Consider the following 24538-nt stretch of genomic DNA (forward strand, 5'->3'; position numbering starts at 1 on the left):
AAGTTTAAAACTGCTTTAGAAGAAATGTGTGGGCAAAGGAATGATAATGGAAGAGAAACTACCTACACGGCATCTGACTAAAACTGGTCCAAAAAGAGGAAGACATGGTGTGCAGCAGGTCAGAGAGTATTCTCCCTCTTCTCCCACCATGGACCTTCACTGGTTTCTCTCCAGAGCACAGGGAAACTACAAACATCTGTCATCTGTACAGCTCCCAAACCTCATTTCAAGATCCTGAGTGGATGTCAGGAGCCCTTAAGTTTTGTGACTACCTCTTGGCTCAAGAGTGAATTTAGCAGAGGTGAAAGTGGACTCTACTGCAAAGGTTGCATGCACAAGTTCTACTGAGTTCACCTGAGTTTTGAGGGTTTTTCACTTAAGAAATCATAGGGGACAGTTTCAGCCTACAGGAGAAGCATGAGCTCAAGTCCAAAGTAACAGGGAACTTGTTTGTTTTCACTCTTTTTCTCAGTGCATCTTCTTGTTCGGCAGCACTACACTGTGCACCCTGAAAATTGGAGAAAATCTGCTCTAATTTTGACCTGTGAGACTATAAATAAATGTAGACAAAACACAGACAATAGCAGACAACTGCATATTTTTACATATATTGCATGAAATTATAGCAATATTCTTCTTTATAGAAGGTATTTCTTCCCTTAAGCTCTTGATAACTTTCTGCTTAGTGAAAATGGTTGTGTGTGTGTGGCACTTTAATGTAATGACACAGTCTGTAAGTACAATAGCCTAAGTTTAAATAATGCTTCCTCACAAAGTTTCAGACACACAACTAAAGAGTTAAGTAGTTTCCATGTTTGTTTTTCCTGGATCCTGTTCTGAGACTATCTTCCATAGCTGGAAAAGGTCAACATCCTACCATTAATACAACATTATTCCCACAAGTTTCTACAACAAAAAGAAGTTTTCATAAACAAAAGCCATTTTTTAATGTGGTGCATCAAGAGCCATGTTTACTTGTGCTGTTATTTTGCCAGTACCTTATGGTTTAGAAAAGATAAGGCTATTAACGGAATTTAAAATACATATTTTTTGATCTTATTCCACATTAGGAATGAAAGAAAATGTTACTAAACTGTCCTCCCAACTTCCTCTCTTGAGAGGTCAGGCAACTTGGCAATCTATCACTTCTGAAAAGAAAAGTATACATATGTACATTTGAAGAAGCCATGGCATGTAAAAAAAATTATATATAATTATTCAAAATTCTCTGAACTTTGCTCTGAAAATAAATAATTCTATGTCATTAAGAAACCGGTTTGAAGTATTTTATAGTTATTACAGTAAAGCCCTACAAATCTTCTCATAATCAAAATGCTCAGAGGAATTTCTGTACTTTGACTTTTAACTCAGTTTGTTTCTATGCACTGGTTGGCAAACACAGTTCATCCAGGAAATGTGCATACATTTATAGTATTCCCATTTCTCAGCTTTCTGTGATACTTCAAGAGAGTGTTCATGAAAGCAGTACCAAAGAACTTGCATGACATCTGGTTAAAAACATAAAAGGAAGAATATTGAAGAGAAGTCACGGTTTTTTTCTTCACATACAGTGTTCAACTGCAGCACCTGTTTTAATTGCCTTTGTTCCCAAAGTGCGTGATTCACATCCCTTCTCTCCAGAGAAATAAATCTACAAAACTGGTGTGTGCTATCCAGAACATGGATCCTGCTATTTCTTCCCTTTAATCTTGTAAATCTAATGTGGAAAGAATGTATTGGAGTGCTGGTATCTGAAAATGAAGGTGTGGTGAATGGAATGAAATATGTGATGATCTTGACCTCTGAAAACTATAAATTGTTATCTGTCAGTTTACTTGATCTGCCTCTTCATAGCACACCCTTCAGAAAACAGTCAGTGAGCTGGTACATGGAGTCTAGTTTTAAATGAGAAATGCTCCTGTGAAGTTTTCTAACATGAGGGTAAACAGAAATCTGAAGAGCCAGGGGATTCTTTAACTCTGCTGGCACTGATCACACCATTTGTCTGTGCTGGCTCATGGTATAGGTCTGTTCTGGTCTCTGGGCCTGTCTCCTTGGGCATCTCTTTCTTTGAAGGACTCTTTTCCCTCTCCATGATCCACTAAAGAAAAGGATTTTGTGACAGGGAAGCAAGTTTGTATGAAACTTGGGCAAGTTACAAACCTTTGTGAACTTGCACACACTCAGTAAAGGTTTTTACTTTCTGACATTGAAACACGGGAATATCCCATTGCTTCGGAGTGTGCCCAAAACCTCACAGCTCCTCAACAGGACCGGCTCAGTGAAGACGGAGCATCCCATGCTGCGTCTGTGGCATACCCCTGCCAATCCCTTATGTGGAGCGGTGTCAGCCTCACAGAGGCCTGGGTGGGTGCCCACCTCAAAGCTGAGGAGCTTTGAGGGGATCACTCCTACAGCTCCTCTTCCAAACCAGCCTGGGATAGATATGAAAAATGACAGCAGTTTTCCTGTCTCTCCTCAGTCAGCATTCGGGCAGTGTGGAGCAAGCCCAGGGACAGCAGGCTGGATGGAGAGGTCAGTATAGGCTGCCAACTGGAGGTGTCAGAAAAACCAGAAGCAAGGTTGTGAAAATGACTGATAATGGGAGTCAGACGAAAGGTGGGCCCTGATGGCACAGGAAGATGGGGACTCAGAGCACCAGCACAAGAAGGGGCTGATTTTTTGAAGAACAACCAACCAGCCAACCAACTAAACCAAAACCACTACCAACAAAACACCAAAACCAAACCAAACCAATGGGCAACTGGTGAAAGAGGGACTTTATGGTCAAATGGGGATGCAGATGGCTGTAGTTTAAGTACAGAATAATGCATAAAGGGAATAGCAGTTGGAATAACTGCAATTTCAACATTTTTTAATACACAATTCTGGATTACACAAGAGATATATTACACAGGATCAATGACTGACAAGCAGGTTAGGATTTTGTACCTGAATTTGTGCTTCCATCTAAGAGCTATTCGTTCTGTGCTGCTGACTGCCCCCTCTTCTGAGGACAATGTGGAGAGCAGGTGAGGAATAGGTGGTGACTGCCACCTTAGCTGAAAGATATTCAGTGAGTCTAATCCGAGGAGTAAGACTAGGCAAGTTCCCCTTGAGAAGCTTTCATAAATGCTCTGTTCTAATTTCTAATTTCTTGCAAGAGTCCCTAGGTATCTCATTTAATTGAGATACAGAATACCCCAACCAAAAGAAGAGGGGTAGAACACAGAGAATGACCTTGTAAGATAGTGATAAAAGTACCAGCATCCTGAAGTGGTTACAGGAACACACAGTAGCACACAACGGAAAGTAAATTCAGTGCAGTTCATATTACTCAGGCTCCATATCCACCAGCCACAAAGCAGTAAAAATACATAACACACTAACAGCAACACAGGAGATTACATCATATAAGGGACATGTCTGACTGGCTTTAAGAGAATCCAAAGGAGCACAAATGTTAGGCTAAAACCTGGTGAGAGCCAACAGAGCATTACAAGCACCATGGCATCTTACAAAGGCATATGCACTGGCCATAGACTAAACTGGCCTAAATTTCAGGATCATAAACAAAGCAGGGGATTGTTTCACAGCCCCCATCAGAATTTATTCTTAGCATATTTATCTGACTGAATATTCAAAAGTCAGATAGGAAGTAAATGAAATTCATCAGTCATCAGCTGGCCAATGCTCCTGCATCCTGGAGTGTTTACAGTTGTGCAACATTTCCTCTCACAGGGAAAAAAATACTTGGTTACAAGACAAAATGTTTTTTTCAATCACTGGTTCTTAACAACAGTTCATTGCTGAGGTTTTCTTTGCTTTGTCTCTGCTTACCTCATGACACTTTAGCATCTAAATATTAGTAGCTTGTTTGAAAGACTTGCCTTCTCCTTGGTTTACATATCACTATGTACACTTCTGCAATTTTTCTTTCTGACTACCACCCTCTCTTCCTTCCAGCTCATCCTAACCAACTCAAGGAAACTTCTGCTTGTGCTATGATTACACCAAAAGCTTTGTGCCCATGGAAGGAGGCACTTCTAAGAAGGAAGTCTTGACTCTGTTTTGCTTTGTGGAGTAGTAGATTCATATCTCCGGATGGTTTTATCTCAGTTCTTCCCTGACAGTCAAATTCAAGCAAAGATGGCTATTTCCTATTTCCACTAAAAGAAACTGAAAGGTTCTCACACAAGGGTAAGCTGGAAGCTTAAGCATTTCCCTCCTGGACCCTCTGGAATGTCTTCGTTCCTGTTGCAGCTTTGATTTAAAACACCTGGGTCTTCCCCGGTCAAACACAATAAAATCTGCCTGCGATGTTCCTGCTTTCTTACGAAACACGCTTTGTGCCTCTCATGAATTCTTAGATGCTTAGTGAGCTCTTAAAAAGCCAAACCTCACTTCTCGCCAAATTTCAGCTCCAAAAGCTAATCCAACCAGCGGCCATGATAACAAGCGAGCAAACTAGAAATGCCCTTCTTGCAGAGCTTCAACCAATTTGTGCCTGGTGGAAACTGCTGCCATCTCCTTAGGAAAAACACAGCTGGGGTGGGATGCTTCCCCCAACTTTTTATATGTGCCTGCTGCTAAAGGGATTAAATTGCAACACATGCTCAAAGGGTATCATGTACTCACTTAAAGATTCTGGTTAATTGACAGATGTTACAAGATCCTAGGACTGACTTGCTTTCCCACCGAGTGAATTTTGAGGAAGTTCTTCCTTGAACTAAATGGCTATTTAAGGCGTAAGCCTAAGTTTGACTTACATTTCAATTCATGATATGAACAGATTATAATACATGAGAAAACACAAGCTGACCAGTCTTCTTTAAGAAAACTGTGGTAGATGTTTGAATAAACAAACTGCAGGAATAGAAGAACAATTATAAACTAATACTAGGTACCGAATTTCATTATGGGAACACTTTTAACTGAATTGCTAAAGAACTCAGACTCCACCAGACAGCCCTAATTGCATACACTTCCCGAGATCTCCAACAGAATTCGGTTTAGAGAATTAGGAATATGAAAGAGATTTTACAGTACGACAGATCTCTACATCAGAGATCTCCTCTTGAAGCAAAGGATTCACAAGTGGCTGCAAGAGTGTTCCAGTGATTGTAAATACGTAGCAGAGAAGTGTATTTATCCCACAAAAATGAAAAGGATTCCTGTTGATTTAGTACACAGAGGCAGGAACACATTTAGCTTTACAATTACGCTTATTGCAGGAGAGTTTATTCAGCCACTCAGGGTTCCGATTTACACACACAAAGCCTCTTTGAAGTCAGTTCAGTTACACACCATATATAAACCAGTATAGGTCTCTGTCTAGGACTAAGAATAGATGGAGAAGGAAAATCCTTACAGGGAGAAGGCAGAACACAATGTCTGTGAGGGGGAGAGTAAAAAGCAACCCATTCTGCAGCTGTGTAAATGCACCAAGCCCACAGATTCAGCAGACAATATGATGATGTGTATTTATACCAGAGTGTCGGGGTTTTTTAAGCAGATAAAAATAATCCTTTCCTTTTTTTTTTTTTTTTTTTTAAGTGCACTTACTGAGAATGGTATTTCGCGTTTATTTAGTTTTGGTAAGCATGAGAGGAAAAACAGTCATACTTAGGCAGGACACTGGTCTAAGCTTCTAAAAAATTTCACAGGACTGAAATTATTTAGAGGCTTTTGGATGATTAAATGTATATATGATTGATACAATTAGCACTGGCTAGCACAAACTATTACTTAATAAAACTATTACTGTGACAGCAATGGGTATCTTTGATGGCTATACTGACTTTACTAGAGAGTACTCCTATGAGTAGCAGAGAGATGAGGCCCTCCACCAAGGGCTGGACATGCTGAGGATGGAGATGGAGGGGACAGGAAGGGTCTCCTTCCCCTGATGAGGAGGACCTCCACCCCCCTGCATGTTTCTTGTCCTGCACCATGTACCACAGTGGGGCACAGGCTGAAGTGTCCTGCTAGATTATCAGTGTTGGCTCCTTGAGGCAGTGTCAGGGTTACTTTCATGGGTGGTCCAAGGGCACCCTGATCTTTCCTATGGGTGCTTCCTGGTGAAGCAAACCCATCCTCCTTGGCCTTGGTGGTAGCCACGAGTCCAGACTAAGCTCAACAGACCTGTTCTCCACTTCCACGTATCCAGAAAAATTTAGGCAGCTTCAGAAGCACAACGGGGGAGGATGGTGGCCCAGGGGGCACGAGAAGCAAGCCTGTTTTCTAGTACACTTGACTGCACATCAGGCCCCAGAGGTGCTGGATCTTGCCCTGCATCTTTAACATCACTCCAACGCATACCGTTCCTCTTCTTAAGTGATGCTTGAGCCACTGTGCCAGTCAGAAAATATGCCACTACACACCTGCTGGGCCCTGAGAAAATAGCCCTAGGGGTGTAGGGGGTAGCAGATTCCTGCTGAGATACTGACCATGGCAGTGCCAAAGCCAGCAGTGGGATGAGGGCTGTGCTTCTGATGGCCATGGCATGGGAAGTGTTAGGTACCAACCTGGGGCACCACCATCGTGTCTCCTTTTTCCTCGTTCCTTTCTGCCCAGAAAAAATCCTTTCACTTCCCACTGTGGATGAGCTGTGCCAGTATCTCAAAATGAATGAGCTGGGCAATAGGTGGGGACTGAGGGAAAAAGAGAAGGGGAGGGAGGCAATGGCTGCTGCTGTCCCAGCAAGAAGAAAGCAGTGGGGCCTGGTGGCCCCCTGCTTTGCACATGAACCTCACTCTGTGCATGGACCCATCCACGATTGTGGGTCTACAGGTCTAAGTGATCTGCACTTTTGCCTACAGGCACAGGAAAACTCACTTTTTAAGCAGTTTCCTATGGTGGCCAAAGGTCTGCTGTTAGCAGCAGCTATATTTTATGTTGACATTTTTCAGATGGCTTTACAGTTCACCAAGTGGTTTTCTTAGACATGGTTCCTCTTCTCAGGCTGCTCTGCTGTTCTTCTGAGAGGCGTAATGTTTTTCTCCAGTCTCCTCTGATGATAAAACTCTATCCCCCTTTGAGAAGGCTCTGTGGTCTTTCCCCCCTTCTCTGTTTTACTGAGCTCTGGGTCTCTTTCCATGAACTTCTCTAATTTTAAGGCCATTATTTAATTGCCTTATAATAAACTGACTTCTTCCATTTTACATTTATATTTCATAGCACATCTGCAGCCTTTGAGATTTCACTGCATGGATGTTTCAAACCACACCATAGGATCTTGGCAGTTACACATGACTTCAGAGATTTTATACACATATATCTGACGTACAGAGGAAGTAATTAAACCATATGGACCTCTCCCATACAGTAGGAAGCACAGCAGAAATCTTCTCACTTGATTTATTATAACCTTATGTCATTTAGCAAAACCAACTTTGCAACTGTTTGAAGGAAAGAAGCCAGCTGAGGAGGAGAGAGGACCTGCACGGGAGCTGTGGCTCAGGCAGTCTGAGCCGTTTTGCGTGCCTGTGGCTGTACAGTGCAGTAAAGACCTTGCTGGCAGCACCAGGTATGAGCTAGAAGAGTGCAAACTCTGCAGTTTGGTTTGCGAGGTTTTGTAACAATAAGAAAAACAAATGGATCTGTCCTCAGCCTCCACATTTACTTTATCCTCTGCTCTGATGGCAGAGGCTGAGGAGGAGGGGATGCAGGGCTCATGCTATTTAGCCTGTCCTGTCTGCAGAGCACACTGATGGTGGGGTAATGGCCCCTACAATCTCTGCCACTGTGCAAAGTCCCTAGCAAATATAAATAAAGTAAAATAAAAACTATGGGAAAGGGTGCAAGATAGTGTTACACCGCACATCTGTGCCAAGCTTGTGGAGGAGCGTGCTGTGTAATGGAAAGGGAGTTAGTCTCACGGTGATATGGTGGTAAAGGATACTCTGCAGTAGCAGCACAGTCATATTTGAACTAAAGAGCTTCCTGTGGAAAGTATGTTCTATCCGTAAACTCACATGCCAGTTCTTGCCCTTGTTAAATACCATAGTAATGAACATATATGGGTCCAACACCCACAGCGTTGTGTGGTGCCTTTGGGCCCTTTGCTGTTGGAGTCCTTATCCACTGGAAAGAAGCTGTCACTGTGCCCCTCTGCATGCTGGTATCTCTGCCATTAATATGGAAGTGCTAGCAATGCTCTTGGCGCTGTAAGAAGAGACACACACAGACAGCTCCTACCCCAAGAAGCTCATATCCTAACACAGCCAAGCACAGTCAGCTGTGAAGGCCACTGCATCTCGCACTGCAAAGGGAAGAGTTCATCTGGAGAGAGAGAACTTGCTTCTCTCATTCCCCTTCCAGGCCACCAAGAAGCGGAGTTTCTTACAGGAAGCCTTCACCATGAAAAGGGTGGTGAAATGGCAAAGGAAAACGTGTTGTGTACCTGGGAGCAGATAACAGAAAGGTCACAAAAGAAACAGAGGAGAAGTAAAGGAACTAGAAACTGCGAAAAAGCCAAAAGCAAGAGGTGGTTTATAGGGGAAAAAAAGGAGTATTTGGATCAGAAGAGAATAATACAGACACATCCAAGCCCTTATTAGACTGGACAGAAAGACTATATTGGCTGCTGTACCCTGAACGGATTGAAGCACTATGTGTACAGGGGAGGACAGCAAGCACCAAAACTTTCTCTTTCTGCTTTGACAACATCCTTGGAGCCAAATAAAGCTGCTTTTAAACAAGTTATAAGGCTTGATAATATCTCTTTAATCAGTGATACTGTATTTGCAAAAATTAGTGTTACTAATAAAATAAGCAATAGTTAGGCATAGAAATTCATCAAACAACCATGACTAAAAAAAAAACCAACCCACAAAACACACACACACACACAAAAACCAATCCTGAAGAGCTTTTCTTCACTGGGCACCTATGACAGCACTAGACAGAAAGGAATCCAATAGATTAATAGAGTCTTCTCATAGGCAAATAATTTTAGCCTGTGGGAAAAATAAATGCAGCATGGATGTTTTATTTGTGCTTGCAACTTATTCGTTAGCTACAGCTGTTCTCCACGCCTAAAACACAGGCTTCTATCCTTCAAGATTGTCTTTCTGCATGGTCCAAAAGTGCATATATAATTCTAAGATATTTTAATGCTTGTCATCCTTTTCCAGATCAATGTAATGGGAGCACTTACATAGACTTCAACATCCCTGTTCGTTACACACTGAAAAGTACTTGTAAACCTTAGGTACAAACTGAGGTAAATAAGGAACTTTTATTCTCTTAAGTGTCAGTAAGAAAATGCTGAGAATGGGCTTGGTCTGTCTCAGCAGATACTATTCATGATGACTGACTGCCCATTCCCACATTCCTGCTCTCTCCAGGTCAGACTCAAAGGATTCCACTAATAGTTTGGTACTTACCAAAGCAGACAAAAGGAAAATGGGTCAATGTTACTTGCTCCCATGTGACAAAAATACAGAAAATAGAAACAAGCACCATTTGAGAAACTTGTAAAGCCTTGGACACATGTCATGAGAAACATCTATGCTCTCTTGAGTGTAATTTCAGTGCTAAAAGATGACCTGGATTATCCTCCTTGGACGTCAGCGTGAGCTACCCATTTACAAAGCATGGCTGTCATCCACTCACTGCACGTTGTTTAAACTCCTGCTCACAGTAAGCAGGAATGGCAAAACTTGACCAAAAGCACAAAGAATATTTCTGTGCAGTAGTTGCACTGTCTACCAGAAGCCAAAGCCTGAAGATATAACCAGATGGACAGTATATTTGTCTGAAACCAATCCTAACAGCACATTTCATTTCTGTAATGAAGTGTGACAATATGTGAAAACCAAACAAAAATATCAATGATACATGACAATGTACTGTGCTTGTACAGTCTTGTTTTATCTTCTGCAATAAAATGGTTCTTGATTCCTTACTCTGATTTCTCTTACTTTTTTCTCCATCTCTCATTCAAATTTGTGATATGCAGATGGCCAAATACACTCTTAAAAATGCTGCCCTCAAAATGAATTCCTAAAATAACAGTGAAATACCTTCTCAATTTATCAGCAAACTGCAGTAAGATCTGTTCTCTTATTTGAGTGTAACAAGCCCATTAATCAATAGAATACGTAGGTAAAGCAAGAGGAATCAAATGTTTCCTTTTCAACACAAGAGCTGAATCCACATTACAAATAGTTAATCCAGCACATTTATTTCAGTCATAACTTTGTTTAATCTACAACCTTGGTATTCATTTTGATTGATTACACTAATTCTTGAGCTTTGTCCAACACTTTTGAATTGTTCTCCTGTCACACCAGCTGAGGTTGCAAAGGTTTTTGATACAAGCTCACAGAAGAAGTAACTGCAAAGATCTAACCTAGATCAATGGACTTTAGAGAGTAAAGTGCAGTATTTGTATGAATTCTGAAAACCTCTAGTTATTTCACTGGAGATAATATATGTAAATACATACAAGTTTCAAAAGATGAAGTTAAAAACGTAAGTAAAATAGTCCATGTGTCATTTTGACTACCTTTCAGTCAAATATCATTCTTTTTCTCCTGTACAGTTAATTTTAAAAGATTTTGGAAGAATTCTGCTTTCAGGGCTGGAGCAAAAGACAATTGCACAAGAGAGTGCAATCTGTTAGTGTGGGATGGGCTTATCAATACTGTACTCCTTTAGATTACAAATACATACAATTTTTAAAGATTAGTTAAGGATTCAAACAATGGCTCTTATCTGTCTGAAGCAGAAATGCTCTGCAAAAGAACAAAAGAATAAAAATGAGGGAAAACCAATTTTTGATCAACATGTATTTTGCTCGATTTGAAAGAAAGGCTCCATTTGAGTTTATTTTACCCTTTAGACGTTCTTTATGGTATCCTGAATATTTATCAATGAAAATGTGATTTTGGTGTGAAAATTTAATTGCATTCCTGCATATATTCAAAAAAACCACTCTGCTTCTTCTTACATAGTCTGCATTTTTCATTCGAAAAAAATTCTGAGGAAAACTTTTCACCGACTCTTCCCACATCTCAGATTTCGTGTAGAATGGATATATGGAAGCAGGATTCATTACTTCTTGCTCATGGGAAAGTTATCTAACCTCCGTCCACCAGTTCAAAAAGATCTCTGATGTTGATTAAACATGTATAAACAGAGCTAAAAGAAAAAGGAAACATGCATGCTTCACTCAAAAAAATGTCAGGACAAACGTACTGAAGAGCAGCAATTAGCAACCAGCATGAGTACCCCACTACATAGTTGACTGACAGTCAGTGTATCCCAGGTTAAGCAATTTTCACTAACTAAAACGTTAAGTCATAAACTAGTCAGTAAGTTTCAGACTGACTCAAGTTCAAGTTCTGTCAAGCAAACCTGTACCCTGCCTGACTTCAGTAGCTAACTCTAAAGATTATGGGCCAGTTTACTGCTAACAGATCATTAAATTAAGCCTTTAGCCTAAGATTTAGATACCAATAGAACAATATCAAGACTTTAGGGATTCATGTATGCTGGCAAGACCTTGTAAGGCAGTGTTTTGAAAGTATAAATGTAAACAAAAGTGTGCATTTAAAACTGTACCCTCAAACACGTGTGTAAAAGGAGACTGTACTCTTGTATCTGAAAGCAGAATTTAGCTTCACAGTTAAACACTTTTATATGGTAACACTCTTCCTGTCTTTTGTAGTCATCAGTAAACTGCACCCCAGTATTACTCTGACTAGGGAAAAAAGGAAAATTAAATCTTAATGTACCATACCAGACTTGATTACAGGATCGAAAAAATTAAGGTTGACTTCTTGTTCATGCATAATGCTTATTAGTATTATAGGTATTTTGCTTTTAAATCTGCTGCCATTACAAATACCTCCCCTCTGAGGGCAGCTCCTCTTCCTGGAAATTCGCAGAGACTTAACCTTGGCCTATAAAGCAATGTGAAGTTTTGAAGCATCATTTTTTGGTACTTCATATCCATTCTAGTGCAGAATCTGACAATACTTCAGAAGACACATGAGTAAGTTCACTCCCAAGCAAACACTGGAGAGCAAATAGGACATTTTTCAAACCATTTCTGTCTTGGGAATGTAAGAACAAAAAGACCAAGACAAGCAAGGGCAGGTCACTGCAAGGCACGTAAGCTTTGTGAATTTTTTTGCTTGCATGATCACTGGGGTTTCTTCTGGTGGTGAGTTCACGTTTAGGTGTTTGCTGAGTGGCTTCCTGGAGTGGATGAACTGGCAAGGTGGTTCCTTGACTTTTACTATGTAGGAGCTTGCACAACAGAGGAGCTTACATCAGTCTGTATATGGAGGCTTAGGTCAGCTTGCCTTCTCCTCAAGACCCCTAAGCACATCTCAGTGAGGCCAGATCTTCCTTGTTGCTACTTAGCTTAACATGGGTAGAGCAGGGAAAGTGAAAAGTAATCCCAATCCCCTTTCAATGGAGAAGTTAGACTAGTAGAAATATCCAAGAGCTAACAAATTGTAAGCTCAGGATGCAGGCAGAGGCTGTGCAACAGAGAAGAGACCACTTCTGCAGAGAGAGTGAAAGGTCTGTTTTTACTGATCTATAGAAACACAGAATAGCTTGTGTTGGGAGGGACCTTAAAGACTATCTAGTTCCAACTGCCCTACCATGGGCAGGGACACCTTCCACTAGACCAGGTTGCTCAAAGCCCCGTCCAACCTGGCCTCTAACACTTCCAGGGATGGGGCAGCCACAGCTTCTGTGAGCAACCTTGACTGGAGCTTGCAGCAGAGGATGCGCAAAATTTGTAAGTGCTTCTACAGCAATGCTTAAGACCTAAACCCCAAGGTTACAGAACTATACTAATCGGCAATAAATGGAAACCCTGATATAACAGGCATCTCATGCTGGTGAAATGAGAAAAATCAGTGGCGTACAGAGTTGCTACGCTGTCTAATTTACATGGGTGACACAAAACACAGATACAGCCAGAGCAGTGGCACAGCATGTGAAGGCTAAAACAAAGTGTAACAGAAAAAAATACTGAGGGCAATGGGAAGCATTAGGGAATCCTTGTAAGTGGAAATAACAGAAAGGTAGGATTTGGTTTATGTTTAGGACTCCCCTGTTAAAGACACTAATCACAAAATACTCAGTGAAATTAGAGAACCTGCAGAACTAGGTCAGGTAGCAATACTGGCGAATTCCAACTACCAATGTATTGCCAGGCACAACGCCTCCTCCCGATGAGATAAGGAGATAAAACTTTCGATACAGCAACTGGCCGCTTAGTGGTGAGCTCTGGGACCCATAAGAAAGGTTGCAGCTCTGGGTTTAGTCTTGAGTGCTGCATGGGACCTGCTTCAAGAGGTACCAGTGGGAGAACTGCTCTGTAAGAGCTTCACAATATAACTGAACTTAATGCTCTAGTGGGATGGAGTAAGCAAAATAAATAACTCACACAGATATCTAATTCAAGAAGGGGAAATATATTAAAATCACAAAAATAGTAAAAACCTAAAAAAAGCAGTCCAAACGGCAAGAAGCCTAAAGCAACCTGGAGGATTTTCAAAACCACTGTATTAAAAGCCCTGGTAAACTGTGTGACATGTATCAAAAAGAAAGTAAACCAGTTCAATAAAAACCCTGCATAGCTCATAAAAAAAACTAAGGAGGCTATTATAGGGAGAAAGGTCAGCATCTGAAAAATTGTTGAAATGAATATGAAAGCTCATAAAAACCAGATCAAGAGTAAATGGCAACTAGGATGGCTAAAAAAGAATGTGAATACTTTGCAGCAGATCATCAAGACGATAGTAAAAAGTTGTTTAAAGAAAAGCAAGAAGCCATCAAGGGAAACAGAGATACCAGATGATGTCAAAGGCTTATAAGGGGCACTTTGGGATGATAAAGCCATAGCAGAGAAATTTATTGACTTCTTTGCATAGGTCTTAACTGCTGAAGGTGTTTGAGAGGGTCCCAAATCCAAGCTATTCTTTGAGCCAGATTAATTTCAGGTAAATATAAAAGTATTAGATAAAATATAGATATATACATTAAATATAAAAGTAGTAGATAAAATATGCAAGGCAGGTGTTACTAAGTGGGTGAACAGGAGTGGGTGACATTCGCCCATGAATTCTGAAGGAAGTCAAGTGTGAAACTGCAGAGTTGCCGGTCAAGGTGTGTAACCCATCATTACAAACTGCCACTGCATCAGTTGGAAGCTGCTAACCAAGCTCCCATGTGGAAAGAGAATCAAGAGGAGACCCTGTATATTATGAGACAGTTTATCTGACTTTCCTGTTTGGAAAAGTTATAGTCTGCCTTAAAGAATACAATAACTGAGCACAAGGATAAGCACGGTAAAGCAGGCCCCAGTGACAGTAATGTATTTGGATTTTCAAAATGGTTTTGACAAAATACTTCACCAAAGCTTTTTAAAATAAATTCCCTTAGGGTTGCAAGAGAGGTGCTGTTATGGACTGAAGGCTGTTAAAGGGTAGGAAGAATAGTGCTTGATGGTCACATTTCAAAATGAAGATGCAACAGCACTGGGTCTTCTCTGACATGGGTGCTGGAACTGGTTTTAGCAAAGACTTCAACAGTGATCAGAAGGCACTGACTGTGAAAAATTGAAGTCTATAGATGATACTAACCTCTCTTAAATTGTTGAATGTGATGTTGGTAATGGTGGACGGGGAGATCTAGTGGTCTCCCATGCTGGGAGATCCAGAAGAACCCCACCAAACAGATAAGCTTCAGTGTTGAGGGTCATCAGGAATGGCATTGAGAAGAAAACAGAGGATGTCAACTTGCTGCTAAGCAAGACCTTGGTGCACCCACAGTCCTGTGTGCTGTTTACTGTTCTTGTCTCCCACAGAAGAGAGAGAAGAATAAAGGGACTAAGGGTTGGAGTGTTGCCTTCAAAAGAGAATGTGAAAAGGCTGCCGCTCTTCCTTTTGGACAGGAAAAAGCTGAGAGGGAATATGGCTGAGATTTACAAAATTAGGGAAGCAGTTAATAAGGTAAACACTGAGCTGCTCTTCCCAAATCTTACAGTACTAGAAATAGGGTGTACTTGATGAAATCAGAGGGAGATTGAATTAGAACAGGTTGGACAGTGATCTTATATTATTTGAGTAGTCAACCCTTAGTGTCACTGGAGGTTGTGAACACGTACACTTACAACAGCTTCAAAAAAGAATTAAGACAAATTCAGGGAGAAACAAAGATACTGAAGGAACATACAAGTAGGGTGATCTTTGGTACAAAGGAAATGGACTGCACAAAGTTGCCAGACCCCTGTGCTCCCTGTAAATAGCATCTCCTACTGCTACTGTTGGGGAGACAGTAGTGGACTAGATGAATTAGTGATCTAATTTGAGAAGACCCTTCTTATGTTCTTATTTTGTAAAAACAGTGAAGTATCAGATTTCATCAGCTATATCAACTTACACTAACAATGAGTTACAAAGCAGCTACTGCCATTATATCAGCTTAGAAGCCAGTTAATTGTGATGTTCAAGAATTACACTAACAGTGGATAAAACAATTTTACTGGATTTAAACATTCTCCTAAGATATAAAAATGGAATTGACTTCAGAACATTTTAAGTGTTGTTTTACTGTTTGTTTGTTACTGTTTGTTTGTTGGAGGTTTTTTTTATAAAGAAAAACTTCTAGATCTATCCCATGTGTTAAGATTTAAACTTGTATGGAAAATGCTCATAAGTAAAGATCAGACACTAGACTTCACAATTGTATAGCACCCAAAAGCAGACGGAAAAGCTTACCCTTGGCCACCTCCTCATTAGTGTAAGCAATAGAACAGATATCCATAATGGAATTATAATGAACCCTCATGTCAGTCTTGGTTAAAAAGAAATGTTTAGGCATTCCCCAAAAGTGGCCTTTGTGGAGGGACTTGAAGCTGTCTTTTCATTTCACAGTTTGCATTATTCCAGTCCCTTGCAAAAACAATGGCTAAGCAGCTCAAGCACTGTTAGATGCTTGACTCAGACAGAAAGTACAAAGCCAGATTTCAATAGAGTGCATTTTCTCACTCTATAGAAAGATCAAAAAGATTTCTACTCACTTCCACTTTCTACAATGCCTTCTAGGTTGATTATGAAGTGAAGTTGATTATGAACTTCAATAGGTCAAACAGTTGGCCGTTGTACTGGAAGGAGTTACCGTTTCCTACAGAAGTGCATTAATGTTTAACAGATTCTAAGAGTGCATATATTGTACCCTGCCCAATATACGGTTTGCAAAGAACTATAAATCTCAACATTTTAGGAGTTGCAAAAAACCAACCGACCGACCAAACAAAAAAACCACCAAAAAAACCCAACAAAAAACCAAACCCAAAACCAAACAACCCCCAAAAAATAAAATACAGGAAGAAGAAAGAAACCAAAACAAGAAGTTTTTAGTTTGTTGTTTTTTTTTTTTTTTTCCTTTAATTCAGGGTTTCCATTTCATTCAAAGCAAGATTTCAACACCATATCAGTGCTTCCCTTTTCTCCTTTCTCTCTTACCCAGGCACCTGGGTACTCCTTACAGTATTTTCTCCACATGTAGAGAAGTTGTCTTAGGAGAAAATGAGAAAATGAGTCTGTCTAATCTTAGGGAAAAGATGAATCTGTTGTCTTTCCATGTTTTCTTGTCATGTGGATTTGAACACTCATCTAGGAGCTTCACTTCTCGATAGAACTTGGCTGAGCTTTTGGCCAGCTGTGAGAAGGGGAGATGAGGGTGAGGCTGGACTCCTGCAGCCCCAGCTTCAGCCACCTGCCTAGTTGCAAGGTATGGTTAAATGGACTGGATATTTGTATTCAGATAACAGTAAATAGCACCTCAGTTTAAGTGAAATAACTAGGCTGCAGTGAAAAAGAACAAAGACTAGAATGTCATTAGACAGTAGAAAAGACACAGCTTATGGAAGAAGTTCCTTTTACTTTTTTTCCTCTGAAGGTGTGAACTGAAAATTGAGACAGGAGGTGGAAACTTCAAAGGGATTGGTTGTGTGTGGCCCAGGAAAGACATACCTTAGAGAAACTTCTTCGAAAAACAGCTCAGCATTTGCTGTGAACTATGAAAACTATGTTTGTACATGGTTATCAGCAATATCCTATGATTCCCTGAACATCTTAATTTGACCTGTTTTCCTCCTGGGAATGAGGCAGAACGTGCCTTTCATGGGTGTCCTCATAGCCCTGGGAGCAGCTCTGATGAGAGGCAGGAGGTTGCAGGTTAGCTGCTGCCTTTGCCTTGCCTACAGCAGCTCCCTCAGCGCTACAGCAGGCAGATGAAGCTTCTGCTGTTTCATCTTCCTCTCCCCAGTGGATTTCATCGAGCTGTGTCTGAGCCTAGGGAAAGCTGCAGGGCTAAGCTCACACACCTCTTTTCAGTAGGCCTGCTAGATGCATGCTTTAATTCATGTTAGGTTGCCTTTTGTCCCTGAAAACTGCCTGTTTGAAATAGGATTCAACTTTCCTGTGCCTTCGTGCCTAACCTTATCAGTCCCAAGCTCACAGCAGTGTAGACAGAAGCTCAGGGCTTCCAGTTGTCCTGCATCTGGATACCTGGCACAAACTACCAAAGCCTGGCTGAATCCTCACACATCTGCACAGTGCCTCTCTGTCTGTAGCACAGATCCCCCAGAAGATATCAGTGGACATATTTTGTAAATAACACTTTTTTAAAAACATAAGCCATTGGATTAAGACAACAAATAAAGAGAAGCATCTTTATTTAAATATCTTTATTATCTTAAATAAAGCCTTTATTTAAATGCTGTACCTTCAGACTGTAACGGAAACAACAGAAAATGAAGTAGAAGAACATATAAATAAAAAGTAGGTATCTCTTCAGACCTTTTCTACTTTCATAGTTTGCAACTGTATTTACCACTCCAATGAATTTACTTAATTCAACAGCCTCTGATATGCATTCAGTAGCAGCAATCCAAAGAAAGTGTTTTTGTTTGCCTGGTTCTGAGAGAATATCCAGGAGATGGTGGAGCTGACAGCTGACTGCAGACCTTCACAGTGCTGCTCCCACCCTAGCTCCGGATGCCCCGTAAGTGACAGCTCTGTTGCACCTAAGATAGTCATTGCACAAGCAGGCTCTGACAGAGTGCTTCAGGCACTCCTACAAGTGCAAACATGCAATATGTCTATTGTGCATGTAATGAGTCACTTCGAACAGCAAATGTGTGTCACGTAGAGATTTTGTAGAAACAAATATTCCCATTGAGGATTAGCATGAGACCAGAAGCAAGACCAACACTGTTCCTTAAACCAGATGTTTAACAGAGGTTGTGACATCTGAAGAGACGAGCAGACACAAAATACATGCAGTGTATGCTGACTCAGAATGAGGCATATCATTTCAGAGTTAAAATACGATTTTTGAAGTGTTGTAAAATTCTTTACATCACTTTCCCCAATACTCCTTCACATCTTGCACAATTAACCACAAGTAGCAAAACATAATTTATCTTTTGTAACATCTTCCTTTTCTCCTTTTTAGTGTCTATTTAAAGGGAGGCCAACATGATTACTTACTGGGGTTACTTACTTCCCTGGGATAAATCAAAGAGTGAGAGTGGTGAGCAAGTACATAAAATCTGCCCTTATCTTCCAATCTATATACTAAGCAACTCACCGGGAGCTTCTCGTCAGTGACACCTGACTGGTTCTCTACTCTGGTAACTCAGTATTTTTAGCTTTTCTAAACTATCCATTTACTTTTGTTTAGCTACGTCTTTTGTTCTGTAGACTTGGCAGCTTGAAATTAGAAGTTATTCAGTCAACAAGGAATGTGAAACATATTTCACTCACGAAAGTTGTAGTTTTGCAACAAGTATTTTCACAAACCCTAACAAGCACATCCATGTTTTGCTTTTAGAAGCCAAAAAATTGACACTGAAAAGGCATAGCAATGTCATGCTCAAAGCCATTTCATACAGCATCAGTTTGTGACCTTCAGAGCCTTTGGAGGGAAGTGGCAGGAGGCACTCGTCAAACTTCATGTGAGGGATGATGAGGGTAAGGCAGTAACAGCTGCAGGGAGACTCACTGGAAGCTGTGTCAGGGGAGGACTTGTTTGTCCTCAGCTTCATGAGTTTGCCATTAGCTTAATGTAATGGAAAGCAGACCATAAGCGGATCATGATCAGGGGATGGGAGTATCATCATTACGGTACTTATGGCATGGTAACCCCAGGATCATCTGACTTCCATGGAGACAATGGGACTTCTGCTGTAAACAAGAATGTTCCTCATCTCCCACCTACACTGTGACTTTCTTACTACCTCTTTCTCCACTCAGACGTGGAGTCAAGCTTGAGGAATGTGATGGGAACAGGAACCGATGTTTCGCTGCATGGAGGGAAGGCAGAGAACTAAAGAATCTTATGAGGTTTATGATAGCAAAATGAGCATATGACCTGCCACCACATCTCTTGCCTGACCTATTCTTAGGGATGGATGGATGGAAAAGGCTGAGTCACTGTCTCAGCTGCAGAAGACCAAGCTGTGCAGAAGGAGCCTGCCAGCCAGGGCTCCAAGCCATACAGGATAAGGAACTGCCCTATTTCTTGGAGCTCTTTGCAGCAGGTGGCTAAACCCCTCCACCCCATATCCCTTCCTCTGCCTCATTCCTCACTATTCCCTAAAACAAAGAACAGACTATCAGCAACAGCCTAATGCCAGTAGTCCCAAGCAGTTCCCTTCCAGCAGAGATTTCAGGTTTTGCAGGCCTGGCTCCCTTTCACTTTAATGGAAATCACATGTATGTGATAGCTTTTCATGAGATGCCATTTTGTTAGAAAGACTTTAAGAATATTGCTGAGTGATTTTGTCCATATTCAGTTAGCACTGTCACAAAATCCAGTCATGCTGTAGAACATAACATCCCTAAAATTCTGATCTGATCAGCTTGTCAGGGCTGTTAGGTCCCTTGGCCCTGATCTTTGAGAGAAGAACCTGCTATATTTTGTAACATTGTATTTCTTCAAATCTACAAGCTCTTGAAAAAGTAAGATGAAACAACAGTAACTTTTTCCTGAAAAAGAATAATTGTTTGAATACTCCTAGCAGACTGATGCAAGTCCACCTTTATCAAACAACATTGAACACTGAACATCAAGAATGTTTTACAGGAAAAAATGCTACTTACACGGCTTCCTTTTTCAGGGAAACACTGACATCCTCCACTGCAGTCTCTGCCTCCACATGGTCCTGTGTAAGTCTTTCCACCCTGCAAACCAGAACACACATAAAATGAAAGTTAAAAGATATCAGCCACAATACCTGGCACAGCACAATAAGCTTTGATTAACAGGCTTGCTGGGAACTTGCCCAAGCAAAGACCAGGATCAGATCTATGACTTCCAGTTGAAACTTCTTTAATCTCTGCTTAGAAGCAGCCGTGAGTGGCTTTCCAGTTTTTGGAGATCAGCATCAAGAAATATAATGTTACTGTATTAATTTCCCTTCACATTTTCAAAACATTGCAGCTCCATGCTGACCAGTATCTCACACATCTTTTTGACACATGCAACAGATATCGTATCACAGAAGTGCAGCTGCTTGGATTCTTCGGGGACAAGGACTAAGTCCTAGGTCACAATGCATGCTCTAAATCGTTGCTATATTTTAAAATATTTATGGGTGGACATAAAGGAAGATGTAAGTATCAGGTTCAAAATCATAAGCCAAACTCCTGCTCTCTCCTCTTCAATGACTGTCTATTCTAGAGGCACCTAAAACTTGCTAGCAACCAACCACTGTGACCTAGAAGTCAGACACAGATTAAGTAGATGGCTGCAGTTACATCTCTCTTGTCTGTCCAGAACCATCTTGTCCTGGGCTGAAAATACATGGATCACAAAATATGCACCATTTCATGTAAATCCTTGGATGGTCTTCAACAGGCAGGCCAGCTCTGATTACACCTAGCACATGCCTGCATGAAATGCAGCAGCCACAGTCACTCTTGTTCAGAAACCTGAACAGCAGAGATGCTGGGCATGCTGTGGTGCGACTTTTATAACTGTAACTTAAGCATTAGGAATACTGTGAAGACCAGCCTGAAGCCCACCTAAGCCCAGGGTTTTGAAAACCTGAAAGTGCCCCATCAGCCTAGTAAGTAAACTGGGAAAGGAGGAAGGGATTTCTTGTCGCTATTTCTAAGCCTGGTTTGCTCTGCAGCAAACAGTTAATGGAGCCAGAAGAAAAAGAGACAGGGACTGAAGTCTAGTGGCTACAGGCAGGATGTCTTGGAGACACAGCCCCTCAATCAGAGTGGCTGCTAATTTTCATGTGCACTGCTCTTTAGATAAAACCCCAAGGCACCCCAACTGTAGGATACAGGTTCTATGTGGCTTGCTCCACTACTGGATGGAAGAACCCTGAACCCTTTGTTGCACTGCAGCAGGAACAAATGGTTCCTTCACCCTTCCTGCCCTTTCATAGCTTGAGCTGGAAAGGAGGTGACAGTGGTACAAACAAGCCTCAAAACAACAGGGGTGCTCTATGCTGTTGCTTAAATAGGCACTGATGCTGCTGTTCCTGCCTGTAGCCCTGACTCTAGGACCTAAAACAGAAGGACCAACGCTGCCATGCTTAGCATTTTTCACATGTCTCTTAGCAATTCTCTACTCAACACCTGGGGTTGTTGGGTCACATTTCTCAGGTATCCACTCCTGCCACTACACTACTGAGAATCTGAAAGTTCAGAGCTTTGGATTTCTCCCTGGGAGGCAAATGAATAAAAGGTATGGAGCAGGTACCAGGCATTGCCTAAATTCTCCTTTGGTCATATTTGCACAACAGACGCTGTATTACTGTTATGAGAAGCAGTAATACAAATTTCCCAAGGTAAGCTCTTGTGCTTGTCATGAGAGGGTTAATGTCTGTATCTGAACTATTTTATATATCAAAATGCTTTAGTTGCAGCTTTATATTTAATTCTCACATTTAACACTAGGTTTTTAAATTGATAAAAGAGGTCCACAGAACTGAAACCATGGCCCAAGCTATTTAAAGGTTAGGTGTGTGATTCAGAAAATTATTTAATGGATGTAACATGAAATCATACATCATGTTATGAACTCTGCTTTATGTTTAGGCTATTGCTTAGAGGAAATCATAAACCAAGACAGTTTTATAAACTCTAGCAGCTTGTGCAGGTTGGGCCATTTTTCCATTAAATATTTGGATGGTCACAAACTCACCATTTCTCTGTTATGTTTTGTTTTTTTTCTCATTAACGTATTTGCAGATGAAACGCACATCTCCATGAGTATCCTTCATTTCACAGTTTCTCCCTAAGTTCTTTTTCAGAAATTAAGGATAGTTCTATTCATTTTTATGGATGCCATGCAGATATAAGACCTGTGTGAACATATTCTCTACAGGATGCAGGTCTTCATTAAGGAACATTGTGTTAAGTAGTGCTGCTATTAGTTAGAATCAATTCGGAACTTTTAGAGATGTGTTTTGGTTGGAGCTGTAACAGCCTAACAGTAACAGACTGACAGATACAGTGATTTTACCATATGAATTTTCAATTATACTTACTGAGAAAACAACAAGGAGAACAATAAGTTTATTTCTTTATTAATTAGCAGAGTGACTCTAAATTTGGTAAGCCGTTGCTAAGGAGAACATAGACTATGAGTTGGAACTATGGCAAGATTATTTGTGTACTTGTGTACGAAAAAAAAGGAGGTTGCTAATGCATATTTCAACTGGAATAAGTTCAAGGTCTATTGTTTGTGTACTATCCACCATCCAACATTCTAATTTGTATGCTGTAACAATACCAGCAGCTAATGTGGGGACACAATTGTTTTCTTCCACAATTTTAGGAAGTTTTTTTTTTTTTTAAATTTTCTCATTTTATGTCCTTTTAAGCACATAGATTCTTCAGATAATCAAGAGAAAAATCTGGAAGATTCCAGAGGTAGGGAACATAATGGGAAAACATTTGAGACCAGCACTAATGTATCTCCTCTGGATTATACTTGGGCTCTCCTTATTGCCTAATTTCCATTTTTTTACTTTTTGACTGCTAGTGAGATGACCCTGGGAGCTTTTAGTCACATGTAGCATTTTCAGCTTTATTATCTATGAATGTTTATAACTCCTTGAAGGCAGATCATTGCACTGCCATTTAGTCTGACGTTACTGGGAAGTTACACTATAAAACATTATGGTTTAAAGGTTTGTTTACGTTAAAAAGAGAACTCTATTAAGAATCCTTCTAAAACTTTGTCAAAACCCATTATACACAAGGGCTTACAACTGAGCTGAAGGGAAATCACATGGACCTGTATCAGTCAGTAATTAGAATGCAGAAAGTCCAGTTTAAAATTTAGTGATGGACAATGTAGTTTTAAAGCACCAAAATTATATATGTCCTGAGGAAAACAAATTTCTGGGAATATAACACCAACGGTGACAACCAAATGTGGCTGTATTGATATAAGATGAGTGCCTAGACTACTGTTTCGATCAATGGGAAGAACAACCAGTCCTAGGATACAATTCACCCCATCCTGATACTGGCATCTAAACTAATAAACTACACCCTTCACAGAAAGCACCTACTACTTTCTTTGAAACTTAAGAGGTGGGTGGAGGTGACTAGCTTACATGCAGACATCCATGCCATGTATAAGTCTGAGGACAGGGAGGTGAATCTCCTGATTTGATCAATACGAAGTTAAAGGGTGAAAAGCTTAAAGAAGTATTTGCAGCAGAATGGCGTTCTAAGATTTGTGCAACAAAGCTGGAAGACTGGCAATAGTCCCCAGTTCTGAAGTTGTCTATTGAGAAAACATTCAGTTCCAGGTCTTGGTCATGTTCCGGATGATCCCAAATCCCACTAATCTCAAAAAACTTCAGAATTTAGGAAGAATCTAGAAATGGGGTTTATATAATCTAATTTAAAATTTGTGCAATATAGGTACAACATCTGGCTGCTATTATAGACCATCCAGAGAATCTTATCAGGTCTATTTTAAACATCTGAGCTAAACCTCATCCTAGAAGGATGAGTAGATTAGAAAGGTAGTCTAGGGTAACTGGTTGAGATGTGTTTAAAGTGTAGAGGTTCAGCTTCACATGAGAGGGATCCTATGCTAAGTGTCCAAACCTCATCCTTAAAGCAAGCTATGGCCTCTGATGGGAACATTGCGTGTCAGAAAATCAAACACATACCTACTGCTAGGAAAGCTGTAACCAGCAGCCTGCAAACAAGAGTGGAATGGATGAAGAAAGGGAATAAGGAAAGCAATAAATGAAAAGGGGAGAAGAGGGTTTTTTCCAACGCTTTTTTTAATATCATTAAAGAACGTTGCTGGAAAGAATACAAAATTGATGGTTCAGGGAATGTGAATACTACTTAAACACAAATAAGAGAAAACATGTAAGTGCCATGTATGTTTGTAAAGCTTGTATATTATTCTAGTGTAAATAGCGCCTCATTTTTATTTGTATGAAATTGCAAGCATAAAATATGTGAGTGGTCCCAACATAAAATCTTTTTTTGCCCTCTTGCTTTCC

At 40.5% G+C, this 24538-nt stretch overlaps 1 protein-coding gene across 1 annotated transcript in view; it reads right to left on the reverse strand.

Annotated features, from left to right (window-relative positions):
* The window catches only part of COL4A2 (collagen type IV alpha 2 chain), a gene marked incomplete at both ends in the record, with an annotated part of 138361 nt that overhangs the window by 78298 nt on the left and 35525 nt on the right, over nucleotides 1-24538 (reverse strand). Inside the window, one exon of the mRNA XM_080613092.1 lies at nucleotides 20145-20225. Coding sequence (XP_080469218.1) covers nucleotides 20145-20225 — 81 coding nt within the window. The remainder of the gene's footprint in view (nucleotides 1-20144; nucleotides 20226-24538) is intronic.

Source organism: Psittacula echo (assembly GCF_963264785.1).
Source record: "Psittacula echo genome assembly, chromosome: 3".
NCBI lineage: Eukaryota > Metazoa > Chordata > Aves > Psittaciformes > Psittacidae > Psittacula > Psittacula echo.